Below are 22,734 nucleotides of genomic sequence, written 5' to 3'. Positions count from 1 at the left end.
ACACTCTTATATATATCGTACTACTAATAATCTCTATAATAAAATTTCGCTATACCAGTAGACCTAACCGAAAAATCAGCTATATAGTAGTGATAGATAATATACATATATACAAATAAAATTAACAAAATGAACCTAACCACAAGTATCAGAAATTTATTGAATAAATCGTAATTAGTCATTAAATAAAAAGAGAAATTATAAAATGAAGAATTCTAGAAATCATATACACATGTATATATATCTTTATTAGTTGATTAATATAACAAAATTCAACAAAGATTCATTTTGTTAAATAAAAATAAAAAATAACAAGTAAAAAGAAAATAAATGCTTACAATAAACTTAAGCTTCTGTCGAAATGTAGTAAGCAGAATCAGCTATCTTCCCAACGCATATATGCGATTCATGTCCTTCGAAAGAATGCCTTTCTCCTTGTTATAAATGTGTATAATTCCATCTAGAGAATCTGTGAAAAATTAATTAACATAAGCTAAAAGCAATAAATTCTATTTAAACATTTTCTCCAAACAAAAGAAGTAATTGTCATCAAAAATTTAAAAGTTCTCAACAATTAATATTAATAAGACTATTTTACAAAATAATGATAAAAAAAGAAATAATAAAAATATAATATAAACTCGGAAACTTAACCATGTAAAACAAAATTCAATATAAGAATTTAATTTATATACTTAAACCCAATAAAATTCATATATAAATAAATTTAATAAATGCTCTTTACACTTCACGATATACATATAATAAACAATAAAATTTTATAAAGAATTAAAATACTAAGACTACTATAAAATCAATACATATAATATAACTAATTAACCAAATGAATAATTATATGAATGCTAGACATCTTTATTAACAGTATTATTAAGCAGCTGATAGTTTGCATGAATAATTGAAATTATCAATAAAGTCATTAATAAATATCCATGAAAATTCAAACACGAATATAAGGTATAAACACATATACTAGTAGAACTAACCGCATAGCCAGACACATAATAGAAGTAGATTATATATATATACAAACTAAAGGAACAACAAAATGAACCTGACCATTATTGTCAAAATTTATAAATATCAAGGAAATATATAATGGAATTAAAAATCGATGCATACCAATATATTGATTTATTTATTTAGAAATAATTATAAAATAACTCCCGATGACAGTAAATTATTTTGTTGAGCCAAATAAATAAAAGAGAAAAATACTTATGCTTACTCGTATATTATTCATCGCTTTCTATAAAAATACTATAGTATAGACTGACGTATATATAGTCTCCTTCCAACGTACATGCAAAGCTCCATCTGAAAAAAATGAATTATTCAATCTATATATACTGACAAGGTAATTATAATTTTAATAACTCTGTAGAAGCATCGTTTAAGCCAATTAAAGAATGATTATTACATTGACAATTTCAAATATAAAATTAGCGTAAAATATAAAATACTGAACTAAAGCGAATATGCATGAACTTATACATGAGACTTTTAGAAAATATAAATCTTAATAATTCAATCTTACAAGATGAATATAAAGCACGAACGTAAAAATTAATAAATGACTTTCATAAAAGTACCTAGCAAGCTTCAATATAGAATATGCATGATCGAATTAGCAATTGTCTCGAAAAGAAATACTTACGAAAGAATATAGCAGAGTAAAGGCACTACATGATAGTAACGCCAAGGCTTATACTCGCAGTCGTGGTCGTCTAATTGTCTGAAAATAAATTTAATAAAGAATAATAAATGATCTTGAATAAAACTAATAATTAATATTAATAAGTTCATAACGAAATTATATGCTAAACGACTTGTATGATACTTCAAAATTATTAAGGTCAATAAAAACGAGTATAAGAATAAATGAATAAATTTTATACTTAACTCTTTGTCTCATGCAAAAATTATAAGAGCCTTATAATGCTCGACCAAGGTCAGCCTCGCATGATTTGTTATCTCCCCCTCATCCGGTGTGCATAGCGTCATGCGTAGCTGCATCATCCAGCTTAGTATACGACCTAGAGAATAAGAATTATAAATGAAGAGAATGAATATAAGAATATAACTTTAGAAGAGACAGTATTAAACCAGCCAACGAATGGTAATAAATTAATAAGAGACATGCAACTAATTAATAAAAATTAAAAGAGAGAACATGTGCATATAAAAACAATTATTCTCAGGTATTAAAATTATTTTAATCCATTTGACAAAGCCTATGTAGAAAAGACAATCAACGTACATATAACTGCTTATGGTACATTAAAAATTTATAACGCGAATAAAATAGCATGCAAGAATTATAATGCATTACGAACGCTTAAGACAGAGCGGACACGCGATTTATCTCCCCTAATGTTTTTCGCGCCAGCCGATTTATCTCCCCTTCGGAATACAAGTCTTATACGAAGGAGACTCCGAAGCGAGAAGTCTTTCAAGCGTAAAATAAAATTAATCCAACATACTGTGCGTTATATATATAACCTTTTGTAACACATATACATATGCAAATTTAAAAATTACAATGATACAATTTAAACATAGAACAAAAATGAAGATACAATAAAATAGAATACTATAATAATTTCATATACTCAATAAAGGTTACTGACAGTAAAAGAAATGATTTAAACATTATAAAAAATAACGCATATATATATGTGAATATTCAACGTCATAGCATTATATGCGAATAAATTATTCAAGCTTATAAGAGCGTCGCAACAACTTATCTCTCCTTCCGTTTGTTATCTCCCCTATTGTCTCGAGCCCAAGTATTAAGACCAAGAGGACTTAAGAATAATAGCCCAAGAGTATAATAGCATGCATATGATTTATTCTCAATCCCAATAAGAATATTACTAAGTCTTTAATGCTTATTAATATTGCTAATTAATAATATAAAACATTTTAAAGTTCTTAAACGTATGAACGTACATACACATATATATATATATATATATACATATACATATATATATACATACATATATATATATATATATATATATATATGCAAAATAAATTTTGAAGTCAAAAGACTCAAGACTATTGAAAGAAGTATTGCATGCAATTATTAAATGAATAAAATAACAAAGCATATTAAGAAAGTTTTTACCAAGTGACTTCATTATCTCCCCTTCGTTCAGTGCAACTGCACTAAGAGCTTATCTCCCCTTCATCCGGTCGCCGTATTCTTCGTCCGCTGCAACAGATTAAAATAATATTATAATTTCGAGCGCTCAATATTAATTATTATTTCATTATAAAATATTGTCTTCACGAAAATTATTATTGTTAACAACTGTCAATTTACTAAATTTTATACCACCACATTTATATATACGAATATTATTTTCTAACATTAACAATGTAATTATAATAATTTAACATGCCAGAATTTATCGTTAATAATATTAATTAAATTTTATATTGTTATTTAGCTAATGACAAAACTTCACTTCTAAATAAAACGTCGTACAAGAACCATTCATGTCTCATTCAATAGAGGAAAATTTACTGAATCAAAAGACATATATGAATGCATTATAAAAATTCTGGTTGCTAATAAATTATTATAAAACTTACCTTTATAAAAGAACAATGTATTCGATGCACAATGTATAATAGACGGCTTCGTCGTTCCCCACTCTGTACTGCGCGCCTACTACGTCACAACGCGCTTGAGGAAGAGAGACAGCAATAACGGTCGAGCCGCCTACGCCGCCTTCTCCTACCATCGCCGACGCCTGGAAAGGAGTAGGGATCCGAGAGTACCTTAGGAGCGAGAGCCTCAGTCTCCGCGCAGTTGACTGAAAAATCTGAAAGGAGAAACACCTAGACGACTTACCAGCAGTACCGCTATAATAGAACTTTGTCACGTTGAGACTTACAACACCGAGAGTGTATAGTCAGTCCATTAATAAAGTATTATTAAATAATACTCCGGGTTTTCTGCCGATTCTCTCATCAACCCTGACACCTCCCTAGGAGACTTGCTGAGTGCCTTCGATCTTGGGAAGGAGTATCGTCATTACGAGTTGAAGAATCCATCCTCTGGTAAGTACGATTACAAATCATAAATTAATTAACTAACTATATTTCAACTACGCATGTCAATTCAACCTATATGCTTACTACTTTATTATTTTTCCTTGAACCCTGACTGTTCATACAGACATTTAGTTGCTTTTCAAGTTGAATATTATTTTAATTTCAACCGGTCCTCAGTATTCAATACTTAGAGCGTAGCGCCGTTCTGGTCAGTCACTTGATGTGCATTGGGTAGCATACTACTCCTCTGCCGCTTTCATAAGGGGATTCTCTTGAAGAATTTCCTTATGGATTCTGAGCCGCTGTGACGGGACGTCTTGCACATCGATACTTGACCTCGAATGAAAGACTGGCTCTTAGAGGATCTGTCAAAACAATAGATTTTATGCACTGACTTATAACTTTGAATTAAATATATGTATAAATAATTTATACTCACCGAATATAAGTCAGCCGCTTTGATTCATGTCATTGATTGACATTGTCTGTATTCCCATATCCCTTCCCTTTGACAATCTTAGATTCAACCTAGAATTTTGAAATAAGAATTAATAAATTAAAGTCGCTATTACTATACAGTGAAACATAGCAATATTATATCATGCTGCTCCGATCTAAGCATGAATATTAAATCTGTCAACCACTTCCTCTCTACGCGTTCTCTATTAAAAAATATTTTAACAAGGTAACATACTAACACGTTTGTTTCAACTATCCCCTTGACAGGACCCCTCATCTTGAATATACATATACATAAACATACGATTCTATATAAAGGAATAAACTAATCATCGTAAGTAGATTCTTTCCTTTCATAAATCATAACTTCACATAAAAGAGTTTATTAACAATCGATGAAATTAATTATAGATGGTTAACGCTAGACGAATTGATAGAATCTTGAACCGTGAATTCTCCATCAGAGAAGGTCGCGTTAGACGACGAGCAATTATAAGGAGTAGAATAACGGGAACTCCAGTCTCTAGACGGTTATTCATTGATCGTGATGAAATTCCTGTTAACATATTAACATCTTATAATAATCAAGAAGATATTCCTTTTGAACTCTCGTTTGCCCCTCTAACCATCGAACCAAGCCCTGAGCCTGCCCAAGAAGAAGAAGCTCAAGGAAATAATCCGGAAGGAGTTATCATAGAAGAAGAAGACACTGAATCCTTAGACGGACATTCAAGCGACATTTCCTTGAAGGAAGCAGATTGCAGAATACCGCTAGCATTGCTCCGAGGCTGGGAACGAAATGCCGAAATAAGGCCTTTGATTGACGTCGGCGTCCAAGTGCCATCCCCGTATTCTCCCCCGGTATCGCCCTTGCCATATTCTCCCCCGAGCTCCCCCCTATGGTCTAACTATTCACCCCCCCAGTTACTCCCCTGTACCCCTGGAGGACCTTGAGGACTGCTGGGATGAATTTGAGAGAGATACGCTAAATCGAACACCAGAGCCCCTCTTTTCTGATCCCGAGGAAGACAACGAAGACTTTAATAACAGAATCAATGCTCTCCTGGACCATATCTAAAACGATTGTCAAATGATATAATTCCAATAAACCATATATACACATGTATCAACTTATAATACACACGTTTATATAAAAATATACATCTATATATATATATATATATATATATATTCTTAACATTGTATCACCACGACTGATTGAAAGGAATAAAAGAAATTTGGTCAGTACTAAATAACCTAGAGTATTTTACTGTCGATATAAGACTCTCCTACCCAGAAGGTTACCTTAGACTCTATCTCTCGGCGTCCCAGGGTAAAGCCGGCTTAGCAGGTTGCCCTAGAAAATAAATTGAGAGATAAACCTCTAGTCAAGAGAAATAAAAATTTAGTTAGTCTAAATTAATACTCGAGACGTAACAATAGTATGCGCTGATCCGAAGTATTGAATTAAGTTGAAATGAATGCTTTTAATCCGGATAACGCAGGCCTGTGCGACGTACTAACGTGAATTAAACACTTTTTTTCAAGATAGCATTCGATGATGCGAAGTACTGAACTAAGTAGAAATGAATGCTTTTAATCCGGATAACGAACGCCTATACGACGTACTAACTTGAATTAAACGCTTTTTTTCAAGATAGCATGCGATGATGCGAAGTACTGAATTAAGTTGAAATGAATGCTTTTAATCCGGATAACGCACGCCTCTGCGACGTACTAACGTGAATTAAACACTTTTTTTCAAGATAGCATTCGATGATGCGAAGTACTGAACTAAGTAGAAATGAATGCGTTTAATTCGGATAACGCACGCCTGTGCGACGTACTAACGTGAATTAAACGTAATTTTTAAAGATAGCATGCGAAGTATTGAACTAAGCTGAAATGAATGCTTTTATTCCGGATAACGCACGCCTCTGCGACGTACTAACGTGAATTAAATACTTTTTTTCAAGATAGCATTCGATGATGCGAAGTACTGAACTAAGTAGTAATGAATGCTTTTAATCCGGATAACGCACGCCTCTGCGACGTACTAACGTGAATTAAACACTTTTTTTCAAGATAGCATTCGATGATGCGAAGTACTGAACTAAGTAGAAATGAATGCTTTTAATCTGGATAACGCACGCCTCTGCGACGTACTAACGTGAATTAAACATTTTTTTTTCAAGGTAGCATTCGATGATGCGAAGTACTGAACTAAGTAGAAATGAATGCTTTTAATCCGGATAACGCACGCCTCTGCGACGTACTAACGTGAATTAAATACTTTTTTCCAAGATAGCATTCGATGATGCGAAGTACTGAACTAAGTAGAAATGAATGCTTTTAATCCGGATAACGCACGCCTCTGCGACGTACTAACGTGAATTAAACGTAATTTTTAAAGATAGTATGCGCTGATCCGAAGTATTGAATTAAGTTGAAATGAATGCTTTTAATCCGGATAACGCAGGCCTGTGCGACGTACTAACGTGAATTAAACACTTTTTTTCAAGGTAGCATTCGATGATGCGAAGTACTGAACTAAGTAGAAATGAATGCTTTTAATTCGGATAACGACCGACTCTGCGACATACTAACGTGAATTAAACGTAATTTTTAAAGATAGCATGCGCTGATTCGAAGTATTGAACTAAGTTGAAATGAATGTTTTTAATCCGGATAACGCACGCCTGTGCGACGTACTAACGTGAATTAAACACTTTTTTTCAAGATAGCATGCGATGATGCGAAGTACTGAAATACGTAGAAATGAATGCTTTCAATCCGGATAACGCACGCCTATGCGACGTACTAACGTGAATTAAATACTTTTTTTCAAGATAGTGTTACGTCCCGCAATAAAAATTTTTCAAAATCCTTATATTATACTATATCACATATTAAAATTTCAAAACTATATTTATATCATAATCTTTATCTACTATTCTTATATAATAACGTCTATATATATACAATACATCTGTCCCTCGCTGACAGCATATGTGTAGTACACTCATTGAAAGTCGCTATAGTATACCTGAAAATATAATGAAAATATCAGTGGAATGTCATAATATTATCATATTATTATTACTCTCTATAAAATTTCGTTATACTAGTGGAACTAACCGTAAAACCAGAAATAGCAAATATATATATATATATATATATATATATATATATATATATATATATACAGGGTCTACCAAAAGTGTGGAAACCCCTAAATATCTCGGAAAATATACGTTTTACAGAAAAGTGTTTCCAACAAAAGTTGTAGGGTTTAAGAAGATCTATATACTGATTCTATCAGTTTGACCTTGGATGGCGTCGTCAAGGTCAGGTCAAGGTCACATTGACTTTTTTAAATGACACCCCCTACATTTGATTGCATATTCTTATAGCTTAATTCAAGAGCTTTCCAAAACACTATAATAATGTTCATTTTTATTAAGTACTTTGCGAGTTATGAGGGTTGAATGATAGAGTAGCGCCGGTATTAACATTATCCAAGGTGTACTACATGGAGGTTACTCGCTCGGATTTGCATCTGTTGTGTGTGTGATCCAGCTAACTAAGGCAAGATCGGTCGTGGATCCAGTCAGCAAAAGCAAAGACCCAACCAAATTACAATCGAGCATTTAAAGACCTGGAAAGCAATCGACATAGTAAACAGTAAATAAATTTGTGGATGCTCATTTATCATAATAATTGTTCGAAATGTGTGCATGTGCGTGCGTGCGGTGCGTGTATACAGAGATCAGGTTAGGTTGCACCAAACGATTGCAAATGTGTTTCAATGTGTTAAAGTAAATGCTGAAAGTGGCTGCCATTTACTTCCTGACAATATGCTAATCTTTGGTAGAATGTAGAAATGACTTTACGATTCGTTTCAAAAGGTATCAAAGCCATTTCATCCCTTATTCGCTGTATCAATTCGTGAATGGTTTTAGGTTTTGTTCTGTAAACCTTACTCTTCAGATATCCCCATAGATAATAATCAAGAGGAGTTAGATCTGGTGACCGAGGTGGCCAATCCTCTCCTCCCTCATTTCCGTTCCTTCTTCCTATCCACCGTAGCGGAAAAGTCTCATTTAAAATACGACGTGGTCCTGCACCAAAATGAGCAGGAGCTCCATCATGCTGAAACCATATTTCTTGGAAATTATTTGGAAAAGTATTCTGTATGGCTGGAATTATTTGATCAACAAGTAATCTCTCATACCTTTGAGCGTTCAAATATTCTTCAAAAAAAAACGGCCCTATTAAATAGCCATCTATTATTCCGCACCATACATTTATTTTTTGTGGATGTTGTGTGTGAGTTTCCCGCACCCAATTCGGATTCTCATCTGACCAGAAACGAAAATTTTGATTATTAACTTCTCCCGTTAAGGTAAAAGTTGCCTCGTCTGTGAAAACAATTTGATAAGGGAAGATGGGCCGGACATCTATTAGTGCCATCATTCTTTCACAGAAATGTATACGACGCTCCTCATCTCCGTTTTGCAATTCTTGAACGTATTGCAATTTATATGGATGGAACTTGTTCTTCTTTAAAATTCTCCAAACCGACATGGGAGCAATATCGTGAGTTTGAGCGACTCTCTGAACACTAGAATTGGGATCTTCAATAAATGTCTGCAGAACATCAAGTTGTTTTTCTTCGTTGGTTGCAGACAATGGTCTTCCTGACTTAGAGCGATTTCTTACGCTACCAGTTTGTCTAAAACGTTCTATTGTTTTTAACACAGTGGACTTATTAATTCGACGGTTCGGATACGTGTCATTAAATAATCGAACGACATCAGAGAACGATCTTTCGTTATCACCCCATCCACGCATCATGAGGATAGTGATTCTTTCACGTTCCGACAAGTCGCCAGCCATTTTTAAAACGTTTAATTTTAATTAATTGTACGTTGTATTTGGACGATAACAATTAATTTCTGCTTGCTCAAAGCTGAAGTTAGAAGGTGCTCGTTCTTTGATAGCTTTATACATTCTTAGTTGAATTTTAAATGCGAGTTAGACTGCATGTAGTGCGTCACATAGCGGTAAATGAAGGAACTAACGAGACGTTTCATACACGTTTTATGGAGCAATTTTTTGGCAATTTGACTTCAGCGAAATATGAGGATATGTTGAGGAATCGATCTTGCCTTAGTTAGCTGGATCACACACACAACAGATGCAAATCCGAGCGAGTAACCTCCATGTAGTACACCTTGGATAATGTTAATACCGGCGCTACTCTATCATTCAACCCTCATAACTCGCAAAGTACTTAATAAAAATGAACATTATTATAGTGTTTTGGAAAGCTCTTGAATTAAGCTATAAGAATATGCAATCAAATGTAGGGGGTGTCATTTAAAAAAGTCAATGTGACCTTGACCTGACCTTGACGACGCCATCCAAGGTCAAACTGATAGAATCAGTATATAGATCTTCTTAAACCCTACAACTTTTGTTGGAAACACTTTTCTGTAAAACGTATATTTTCCGAGATATTTAGGGGTTTCCACACTTTTGGTAGACCCTGTATATATATATACACGGTGGGCCATTTTAATCGATGCACTCGAATATCTCGAAAACAGCACTCTTCAGAAAGAAATGTTTCAAACAAAAATTGTAGGGTGTGAAGGGGGACATAAGATGGTAGCATTGGTTTGACCTTGGAAAGTCATTTGAAGGTCACATAAAAGTCACCTTCAATTTCTTAAATTGAACCCACTATTTTTCATTACATATTCTTGTAGCTTATCTCGAGAGCTTTCCAAAACACTACAGACAAATGTTTTTTCATTAAGTACTTTTTGAGTTATAAGGCTTCAAAGTTTGCAGTACTTCGATATAAAATGCAAAATATCTCGTAAAATATTTAGTTTTCGGTAGTCTTACCCTAATACTTTTATGCACAGGATAATGAGACAAAACTATTGGTGCAAAGAAAACGCATGATTGTTTATAACAAAAAGTGCATTGCAAATTACACATTTTTTATCATAAACAATCCTACGTTTTCTTTGCACCAATAGTTTTGTCTCATTATCCTGTGCATAAAAGTATTAGGGTAAGACTACCGAAAACTAAATATTTTACGAGATATTTTGCATTTTATATCGAAGTACTGCAAACTTTGAAGCCTTATAACTCAAAAAGTACTTAATGAAAAAACATTTGTCTGTAGTGTTTTGGAAAGCTCTCGAGATAAGCTACAAGAATATGTAATGAAAAATAGTGGGTTCAATTTAAGAAATTGAAGGTGACTTTTATGTGACCTTCAAATGACTTTCCAAGGTCAAACCAATGCTACCATCTTATGTCCCCCTTCACACCCTACAATTTTTGTTTGAAACATTTCTTTCTGAAGAGTGCTGTTTTCGAGATATTCGAGTGCATCGATTAAAATGGCCCACCGTGTATATATACGTGCTAATATAAAAATCGCCCAAACGAAATTCTTCAAGGAATAAAACATTGTCAGAATCAAAAGACCTCTTGAATAAAAGATCACTGTAGAGCGTGCAACGAATTCCTTGAGCACGACCGTCGTGATCATTCTTAGAAGTAAAACAAGCCGCTTTTTCATACGGTGTTCCGAGAACTGTAAAAATAAAATTTCTTTTAGCGATATAATAACTATTAAGCAAAGCAATAACTAATTTCCATATACTTATATACGTATATTTTTATTGTAAAATCTATTGTAATGATAATGGCTTAAGGGGATCCTAAAGTGGACTTTTTTACCGACAAAATGTGAAGATTCAGTTCGATCACTATTCTTTTTATTGGCTACACATATCGATAAATCCTTTTCCACAATTAAAGTTCTAAGAATGACGAAGTGCGGAAGCTTTAACTTAATGCAAAAAACCAAGAAAAGTTACATAAAACTGTGTTAATTACATTAGTGTTACCGACTTCTTCCATCACGTCGTAACAATATTGCTTTAATATATAAGTTTTGCAGTTTGTCTGTGTAAAAGACACAGCGCTCGCAGTTGGGATAACATGAAAGAATAATACAAAAGTAAAAAAAATGATCTTAGAAGCTTATATAAAAAAATTAATGATCGAACTGTTTAGTGTACGTGCGTGCATGTACAATATCGATATAAAAGAGTAAAATAAAAAAAAATTAGTTGACGAATAGCATGATAGATGGCACTGTCATCTAAACTTTTATCGACGAGGACAAATAAAATCGTATTTTCTCTTTCTCTCTTTTGCCTATGATAATAGTTTATACGTATACGCATGATTGCACTCCCTCGTATTTTTAATTTCGTTTTCTTGATCATATGCTCAATCTGTCTCTTTTTTTCACTCACTACATATCGCTCAACTTCATGCTTTACATTACATGTTGCGTCTCTCTCTCTCTCTCTCTCTCTCTCTCTCTCTCTCTCTCATTCTCTCTCTCTTTTTTTTGCTCGGTATTATATTCTTACATTCGCTCATGTTATTTTTACTATTTTTTGGTTCTTATTATTCTATATCAAAAAAACTTTTTATATATATGCATTTATATATATATATATATATATATATATATATATTATATAGTTTCAAAATATGAAATATTACATTTATCTCTCTTTCTCTCTATTTTGTTATAATAAATATATCTATGCCATCCAATTTATATATATATTTCACATTTGCAGAAAAAAAATGTGTAGGACAATTGATCATAATTTGCAGCTATTTACAAATCAAGATTCAATAAAGTTGAATATAGAATCAATTTACAAAAAATAAAATTTGATGGACTTTATCAATTTAAATTTTAACCTGTATAAGCGTATACAATTTTACTTCAATTATTCATTTTATACAATGATGATAGTTATGATTTTTATAGCAGATAAATATATATTTATAATTTTTAAGAATTATAGTCTATATTTATCAAAAAAAAATTTTTTTTAAGTAAAACTTGTAAATTTCATTATTATTATATATTATATGTTGAGATTATTTGTAATAGTGATTTTATATACATATTTGTGATGTAAATTGATTCTATTAAACTTTATTTTTGGTAAATAGTTATAAATTCTTATCAATTATCATAAATATTATTCTTACTGCAAATGTAAACAATATATAATATATAAATTGTATTACATGGTGTATTCATTATAATAAAAGAGAGAAAGAGAGACAAATTAAATATTTTATATTAAATTATAAAATAACAATGCATACATGTAAAAAGCTTATTTTGATATAGAGAAATGAGAAAAAAAAACAGTAAAGGTTATGACATGAGCGCATGTAAGAATATATACTACCGAGAAAATAAGCAGAGAGAGAGAGAGAGAGAGAGAAATTCGAATGAACATGAAAGTAAATATGAAGATAAAAGGCGGAGGTAATAAACGAATGAAAAAAAATGGGCATATGATCGAGAGAACAGAAATACAAAAATGCAATTACAATTTAAGTAAAATTTTATAAAAGAATACATTTATGAAGGAAATAAAAGGAATGTAAAACTAAATGGGAGTAAAAAGGTAAATGAAATATAAAACCAATATAAAATTAACTTTGTATTTATTCTTATTTATATATTTTTTTTTAATGTACACATACAAATGTACACAAAGATAAATATTTATATAATATATAAGTATGTGTGTGTGTGTGTGTGTGTGTGTGTGTGTGTGTGTGTGTGTGTGTGTGTGTGGGTGTGTGTGTGCGCGCAGACACGTGTTCCATATGACGAAAAATTCTCATTAGATAAGTATGAATCATAAGTGTAAATGTGTACACTGCGCGACAACGATTCGTTCCGTGGCCACTCTCTCGCGGGGCAAGGGGAGCGTAGAAGTGACCAATCAGCTGGCAGCGTGGCAATGGCTGATTGGTTAGAAGCTACGCTCCCCTTGCCTCGCGAGAGGGACCTCGGAACGAATCGTTGTCGCGCAGTGTACATGTGTACATACATATTTATGTGTTTGTATTCACTGTTTTTTATAGCGGTATGTATGTTGCGTGTGTCGGAGGCGCAGAGACGTATGTTGCGTGTGTTGGAGGCGCGGAGGCGTATGTTGTGTGTGTCGGAGGCGCAGAGACGTATGTTGCGTGCGCCGGAGGCGCAGAGACGTATGTTGCGTGTGTCGGAGGCGCGGAGACGTATGTTGGGTGTGTCGGAGGCGCAGAGACGTACGTTGCGTGTGTCAGAGGCGCGGAGGTGTACGTTGCGTGTGTCGGAGGCGCGGAGGCGTACGTTGCGTGTGTCGGAGGCGCGGAGGCGTACGTTGCGTGTGTCGGAGGCGCAGGGACGTATGTTGCGTGCGTTGGAGGCGCAGAGATGTATGTTGCCTGCGCCGGAGGCGCAGAGACGTATGTTGCGTGCGCCGGAGCCGTGGCTACATATCCTGCGTGTGCCGGAGTCGTGGATACAAATCCTGCGTGTGCCGGAGGATTCGGCACATATCCTGAGTGCGGAGGAGGCGTAAGCACGTATCCTGCCTGTGCCGCAGATATGGGCACAAATCCTGAGTGCGGAGGAGGCATATATGAGTAATTATGCCCCCGTTTTCTTTGCCTGTTCATCGCACGCCTCACCGCCTCATTGATACGCTGAAAAAAAGAAAAATAATATATATAGATATCATTATTTAAAAAGTAAAAGCATAATAATAATAATATATTGATATATATACAAATGTGGTTACATGTATTATGTCTTCTTGAAAATAAAAGAAAATGTAATCTATATACACGTATATATATATATATATATATATATATATATATATATATACATATATGTATATAGATTACATTTTCGTTTATTTTCAACAAGACATATATATATATATATATATATATATATATATATATACACATACAAGAATATTCCCAGTAAACACAGAATATTGCAGCAATATTGCGACAATATTACAACATTGCAGCATTGTTGCTGTAATATTCTATATTTGCTGGTTGATCATAGAATTGTTAATTGAATAAATAAGTTAAATTATATGTATTTAATTAATACAAAAACAAGATTTAATTTTTTTACAAATTTCAATTCAAAACTATTAACTATTTCCTACTTTCGATCCAATTTTAAATAATCTATTTAATATTTGGAATCCCTTGTTGAGATTGTACTAAAAATTAAACTGATGAAAAAAGATAAAGATTTTGGATATTATCCCATACAGCACAAAACATTGCAGCAATGTCGCAGCAATATTACAATGTCTATCTTTTTTCATCAGTTTAATTTTTAGTACAATCTCAACAAGGGATTCCAAATATTAAATAGATTATTTGAAATTGGATCGAAAGTAGGAAATAGTTAAGTTTTGAATCGAAATTTGTAAAAAAATTAAATCTTATTTTTGTATTAATTAAATACATATAATTTAACTTATTTATTCAATTAACAATTCTATGATCAACCAGCAAATATAGAATATTACAGCAACAATGCTGCAATGTTGTAATATTGTCGCAATATTGCTGCAATATTCTGTGTTTGCTGGGAATATTCTACATGGTGTCCCAAAACTCATAATCAATCTTTCAAAGACAGATTCTTGAGATCATCTGAAGACGATTTTTCCTCAACGAAAATGTCGGGGCACTAATAATTTTCGAATTATAAGTGATTGGAAATAAGGGGTTTTTCGTAAACTAAGCTATGTAGAAATAAAATATTAACAAAATCACATTCTTTGATTAATTTGAAATAGAGTTTACTTTAGTTGAGTTTTAATTTAAGGCTGCAAAGAAATATGACAAAAATTGGAAACATGCAAAAAATGATAGTCTTTATCGACATTTTTACTGAGGAAAAATCGTCTCCAAATGATCACAGGAATCTCTTTGAAAGATTGATTATGAGTTTTGGGACACCCTGTGTGTGTGTGTATATATATATATATATATATATATATATATATATATATATATTGTGACGTTGCCGTCCTTTAGAGCGTCCATCCGCCCCGAGATTTTACGGGGCGCAGGCCGAGCGGCCGCGCCAGAATCAACCTCGAGAGAGCGTTATCTAAAAATCCCCGGAGAGACGAGCGTTATCGATAGTTTATTAAGATTGTTATTAATTGTATCGAATTTTTCTTTGTTTGTAATAAACGACAACGGGCACCTCGCCGGAGAAGATCCGGAGGACCGGAAGCACATCAAGGAAGATTGCAGCAGGACGCTTAACGACAGCGCACGGAGGAGATAATAGCGGATGAAAGGACGATACCACGGGAATTTACCCACGTCCCAGGAAGGAGGACAGGAGTCCGACCGACGCTACCCTCCGAGGAGGACCGTCGACAGCGGAGCCTCCAACGGGCCCTTGTACCGGGGCCCGAGACAGCAATTACATAATTCAAATTGAATTAATTGCGCGCGAAGCGCGAAAAGCGCCGCGGATCTCGCGAGGCGCTAGGACCTTTCGCGTGCCGAATCCTGATTGGCCGCGGGGCTGCGCACCCCACTAAGCGGTCATTGACGCCGCTATCGACCCCGGGCCGCGAGATCCCAGGATCATTCTGGTGCGGACGCTTGCTTGGTAGAGTCGTTTTGATTGCTGTGTAAGACCCGTTTGGTGTGTCGCTGATCTTGAGAGACCGAGCCGAGGACGAAGCCGAGGACCACCCCAGCAGGAGGACGTGTTATCGGTGAGGTTGCCCATCCTTTCGTAAAAGCCACGTACGCGATTTCGTCCGCGTGCCGGCCGTTCTGCCGCCGTCGCCATATTTTTCGTGTTTCGCGACCGCTCGAGCCGTTTGCCGAGACGGTGATATTTCGTGGATTTGTCGGGCGACCGGAGGCAAGCGACCGAGGAAGGACCATTGTAACGTCGGCGATAAATTGATAAGGCAACGTTCGTCTCTCTCCGGGTTTCGGGTGTTCTGTACGCGAAGCTATCGACCGGCGAATATCGACCGCGTGCGCGAAGGATCGTGAAAGCGAATACCGCACGGGTTGTCGTACCGCCGTTGTCGCCGCGTAGAATATCCCGTGACGTATCTCAGGGCGATTTTTGGATGTCTAATAGCGTGTATGTCGTCGGTAATTGTAAGAGTGAGTGTGAGCGTTTTTGGGTATTTCTTTGTCGAGTGAGCGTGAAAGTAATTGCGTCGTCGTCGCGCTTATTACGCCGCCGAAAAGAGCGTAATAAAGAATAACAGATTATGGTCGTCTTTGTCGCGCTTGTTACGCTATCGAATGGCGCGTAATAAATAATATGTAGCGTCTACCGAATTTATTGTGGTGCGAGATAATCGCCAGAGACTTGAGAGTAAAATTGAGCGATTCGGGCGGAAGAAAGAAGCGAGATATCGGCGGAGAAAATTCTCCGTTTGTCGTCGGCTATAACAGCTTGAGAATAGCGTTCGTTTATCGCATACGTGATCCGTCTTCGCAAAATTATTCCGTATTTTCGGTTAATTATGTTGTCGAATTATTAAGCTGCCGATTTGTTCCGCGAATTAGGGAATTGCGGGGAAAATTCCGTTGCGATAAGTGGTAGATCTGGCTATAGAAATTATGCTCTCGTTTGAAGGATATCCGCGAATATTTTTGTACCGAAAATTCTTATTATTCCGTAAAGCCTCGCTCAGTCCTGCGAACTCCGACCATAAAAACGGGCTCGGATAAATAACCGGATAGTATTAGCGCTCTCATTTTCATTGTCGATTCGAGCGGATACTCGCTCAGAATACCGTCGCAATTTTGGGCCAGGATTAATTATATGGTATTTTTCGCTCTTGTAGTTCGTTTGAATTTGTCGGACAGCGTCGTCTTTTTTTTGTTATTTGTACGATTCGTTCTCGCATTGCGGGGAAGTAATAGCGAAATAATATCTTTGTCAGGAATTGTGAATCTCAGTCAAGTTATCGCTTAATATTGTTGGCTGAGTCATTGTTCAAAACCGATTCAAGTCTTGTTATTGATTTGTTAATTAATCACTCGCAGTGTTACTTTAATTTTCTAGTAATAAACTTGTTATTTTTTTTTGTTCAAATCGCGTAATTTATTTAAGTGTTCGTCTCGCTTGGTTGTCGATTGTCGTTTTGTCTGTCGTCCGTTAATTTCGCGAAGACTCGCATAATCAATTAACTTTCTCTAATAACCTCTCCCCTCTACCGTTAGGCGAGCTAGTCGGCCCGTGGCGAAGCAGGCTATCGTTTTCTTTTAACGTCTTTCGGCTTTTTCGCGAAAACTGATGCGTGAAAGACCGCATCTGGCGCCCAGCTTTTCGATATATCGATACGGTCTCCGCTCCGCCGCGGCTCGCGCGAGAACGTCCTCCATCCCTGTTCCTCAGAACGCGAGTACAATAATTTCGTTATTGTTTTTGACGGCGTTTTCGCTCCCCCGCGCACACTCCCATCCAACATCTCGAGGAGTGTCGCGATTCATTTTGAATCTCAATTGAATAAACGTCGCAATATATATATATATATATATATATATATATATATGTATAAACTTTTCATTACTAACCTTTTTCATATTCTGTCGTGGTCCGGGCTTCGCGTTGGTATTATCCATCGCCGTTGTCATCGGCGTCGTCGCCATCACCGTCGTCGACGTCGTCGCCATTGCCGTCGTTGGCATCGTCGCCATCGCCGTCGTCGGCGTCGTCGCCATCGCCGTCGTCGGCGTCGTCGCCATCGCCGTCGTCGGCGTCGTCGCCATCGCCGTCGTCGGCGTCGTCGTCATCGCCATCGTCGGCGTCGTCGCCATCGCCGTCGTCGGCGTCGTCGTCATCGCCATCGTCGGCGTCGTCGCCATCGCCGTCGTCGGCGTCATCGTCACCGCCGTTGTCGGCATCGTCGCCAGCGCCGTCGACGTCCTCGCCACCGCCGCCGGCGCACCAGGTTTCCGCCCCGGTCTCCCGTAGCTTGCAGCGGGTAGACTTCCCTCGCTTTTTGCTGAAAATAAATTTATATCAATTAATTTTATCAATAAATTTGTGAAAAAGCAAAACAAAAAAGCAAAATGAGAGGGAGAGAGAAAGAGAGTAAATTTAAACATATTGAGAATAAAAGTACTTACATCGAGCCATTATTCTTCGCTTGCGAGGAACTTACACGGTTCGGAGACGAATAACGACTGCCAGACACAACGCACAGCACGAGCACTCGGGCCGAAACCGTTGAGCGCATCACGTGAACAATTGTTGACCGTTTTTTTTGTTTAAACGTAACTTGATCGATGTTCTCTTATTTCCAGCGAGCTCGAAGAAAAACTGAAAGAGCTTATCTTATCTGATAGTCGCGCCGTTTGGTCGTAAAAAATTACAATTTTTATTTTTCTACACTTTTAATTTTATATATTTAAAATAATTTTAATGAATTAATGACAATTTTGCGATTAAAATGACACCAAACATGACATAAATCGGGTCATTTTTAATTAAATTAATTACAAAATTTTAATTATGTATTTAATTAAAAATCACTCGATTTATGTCGTGTTTGGTGTCATTTTAATCGCAAAATTCTCATTAATCTATTGCAACTATTTTCAAGTCGCAGAAATGCGAAATATAAAAATTTTATTTTCCATAATGAATTGACATGTATACACACGAAGATAAGAAAAAGTGAGCCTGGCGAGCGAGACTTCGGAACTCTTTCATGTCTCGTCTTCTCGCTTGCTCCTTATTCCTTCTCGCTCTCGCTTCGAATCGGAGATTCCTTTTCTTATCTATAATTGTTAGGGATTTAAATATCATAAAAATTAAAACTTTTATTTCGCTCTTTTCCCATTTGAAAATAATTGCAATGAATTAATGACAATTTTGCGATTAAAATGACACCAAACATGACATAAATCGGGTCATTTTTAATTAAATTAATTACAAAATTTTAATTATGTATTTAATTAAAAATCACTCGATTTATGTCGTGTTTGGTGTCATTTTAATCGCAAAATTCTCATTAATCTATTGCAACTATTTTCAAGTCGCAGAAATGCGAAATATAAAAATTTTATTTTCTATAGTACCGCGGAATCAGACTGCGCGGCGGATGTAATATATATATTTACTGAACAATGATGCTGGTAACAAATTATTTTGCATTGAATATAACTCGGCGTTCCTGTGAAACAGTCGAGAATCGAGCTAAACTCGTCAGTATCCATTCTAGTATCACTGTTACTGAGCGACAGTACTTGTACCGTTCGTGTAAGAACAAGTAACGCGGGAAAAGATCGTAATAACTTTTGACGAACATTATATATATATATATATATATATATATATATATATATATCTACTCAGTATTTCTTTAGTATTTATTTTATTGTGTACAATGGTGGTGAAATATAATTCAAAACGTTTACCTTTGTATACTCGCCGACTTTCTACAAAAGGAGGATGGTTTAAAAAGTGAGTACATCAAAAATAATAATTATATGAGGCAAATTAAATGAAATTGTAATTTATTATTAGAGAGCTAAACTACAAAAGATAATTTTATAAAAATACTCCTTTTCGATGAGTTTGAAGCGCTTCCAAAAAATAGTTAATAATTGTACAATATATGACACTGTAGCTGTAATTATTTATTTCTTCAGTGATGCACTTTTGAAGAATTTAAAAAAATTAGGAAATTCTGAACATTCTAAAACGCATAATAAAAAAATATTAAGTTATAGCTTACATTCAACGTAGAATGATTTTTTTATTTTTTAATCTACTATTGAGAAATAAATATTGAGTTGCTGCTCGTGATGTAATCTTTGAATTATAATTTACATTTAATTTGAAAATAATTTGTCACATACCATTATTCTAAATCATCATATATATATATATATATATATATATATATATATATATATATATATGTATGTACATATATATACAGGGTGTACCACCTGGAAGTGGCCACCCCCTTTTATCTTTTAAACTAAAAGAGATAGACCATAACAAATATATATGAAATTAAATGGCTTTAACTGAACTTTATTGTAAGTACAGTGGTTGATTACAAAATTTATCTGTATTAAAGAACGGAGAGATATGTATAATTTTTTTATAATAATGTAGATATTTTGATATAATAAAAGTTGTAGCGCTGTTTGAAACGAATATAACGATGTATGATTTAATGTAAATATTTTACATATTATACGAGATTTTTCGGCTTAAAATATCGCGGGCGACGTCCACCATTTCATTTTTGGCCCTGCGATATAGCCAACTTCTGACTCGTGCATTACAGGTTGACATATGTCATGTTGTCATATCGTGATACTCAGTCAGTATTTGCATATTCTTGTAGCTTATCTCGAGAGCTTCCCAAAACACTATAATTAAATACCTTTTCGTTAAATACTTCTTGAGTTATAAGGCTTGAAATCATTTCTTAATTTTATATAAACCATAAAATATGTAGTAAAATATTCATTTTTCAATTACCTTTCCTTAATACTTTTATGCACAAAATAATGAGAGGAATCAATTGGTGTAAAGAAATGCATAGTTGTTGCTAAGAAAAAATATGTAATTTGCAATTAACAATTCCATATTTTTTTTTAAAAACAACTGTATGTTTTCTTTACACCAATTGATTTCTCTCATTATTTTGTACATAAAAGTATTAAAGTAAGATAATCGAAAAATGAATATTTTACTAGATATTTTATGGTTTATGTAAAATTAAGAAATGATTTTAAGCCTTATAACTCAGGAAGTATTTAACGAAAAGGTACTTAATTATAATGTTTTGGAAAGCTCTCGAGATAAGCTATAAGAATATGCAAAAGCATATAGGGTGTCCAATTTAAAAAGTTGATTGTGACCTTCATATGACCTTCAGATGACTCTTCAAGCTCAAACTAATGACACCATATTATATCCCCCTTGAAACCATACAACTTTTGTCTGAAACATTTTTTCGTATCTTTTAGATTTTACAAGATATTTCGATGTGTCAAGTTAAATGAGACATCCTGTATATATATATATATATATGTATATATATATATATATGTATATAAATATATATATATATATGTTATATATGTTATTATTTTTATACATGGTGATTTAGATTGATGTTTCGTGAACAATTTTTTTCAAATTAAATATAAATTTTTATTCAAGGATTACATCATAAGCAGGAACTTTTAAAATGTTTATTTCTCTATAATAGATTTGAGATAACCATGAAAAAAATAATTATATGTTGAATTTCAACTGTAGCTTTTTATTTTTTTAATAATGCGTTCTAAAAAATTTTTAGAATTATCTAATGTTTTGAAATTCTTCAAGTGTGTGACTGAAGAAAATAATAAATTACAGCTAAAGTTTTATATACAATTATTAACTATTTTTTGGAAGCGCTTCAAACTAATTATTGAGAGAGGGAGCATTTTTATAAAATTACCTTTTGTAGCTTAATTATCGAATTATTTATTACAATTTAATTTAATTCGCCTTCTTTTTAAATAATTGAAATTTACAAAAACATATTTTTGAAACACACTGTACACTTATACAAATTAGTATATAAAAACTGAAAAAAATTATATTTAAATAAATTTAAAATTATTGCTAATAATTATTGTTATATTTTAATATGCAGGGTTAAGCATTTAAAGTGTTACAAGTTCTGTTTCAATACACATTATAACAAAAAATATTTCAAAACACTATAATAAAGTATTTTTTCATATAATATTTTTCGAGTTACGAGGCTTGAAATAATTTTTTAATTTTACATAAACTAAAAAATATCTCAAGAAATATTCATTTTACGTTTTTCTTACCTCAAAAATAAGATCATCGAAAAATGAATATTTTACGAGATATTTTTCAGTTTATGTAACATAAAGAAATTATTCCTCATAATTTGAAAAGTACTGCATGGAAAATATTTTCTTATAGTGTTTTCAAAACCTCTCGAGGTAAAGTACAAAAAAATATAAATAGGTTTTACCATTAAAGAAATTAAAGATGACGTTCATGTAATCTTCAAACAATTATCTAAATTCAAAACAATTACTTTTTCTTATATCTTTCTTAGAGTCAAAACTTTAGTTTGAAAAATTTTTTGCTATAATGTGTACTTTCAGTGATAATGGTCCATATTCTGAATCCTCTTTTATCAATAAAAGTGCCTCTAGAAGGCTGGCTAAGTGGATAAGTCTTTTGACTGGTTA

General features: G+C 34.0%; 1 protein-coding gene across 1 annotated transcript; it reads right to left on the bottom strand.

The window, feature by feature from the left end:
• Positions 1 to 18,100: 18,100 nt before the first annotated feature.
• Positions 18,101 to 18,725, bottom strand: LOC112638602 (prostatic spermine-binding protein-like). The gene is made up of 2 exons (XM_025410644.1): positions 18,616 to 18,725; positions 18,101 to 18,491 (listed from the first exon to the last, which is right to left on the bottom strand). The coding sequence occupies exons 1-2, from the start codon at positions 18,723 to 18,725 to the stop codon at positions 18,101 to 18,103; spliced, it is 501 nt and encodes a 166-aa protein (XP_025266429.1).
• Positions 18,726 to 22,734: the final 4,009 nt, after the last annotated feature.

Source organism: Camponotus floridanus, unplaced genomic scaffold, assembly GCF_003227725.1.
Source record: "Camponotus floridanus strain SB8 unplaced genomic scaffold, Cflo_v7.5 scaffold333, whole genome shotgun sequence".
Classification (NCBI taxonomy): domain Eukaryota; kingdom Metazoa; phylum Arthropoda; class Insecta; order Hymenoptera; family Formicidae; genus Camponotus; species Camponotus floridanus.
Note: the sequence above shows the minus strand (reverse complement) of the source record. Positions and strands in the feature narration are given on the sequence as shown.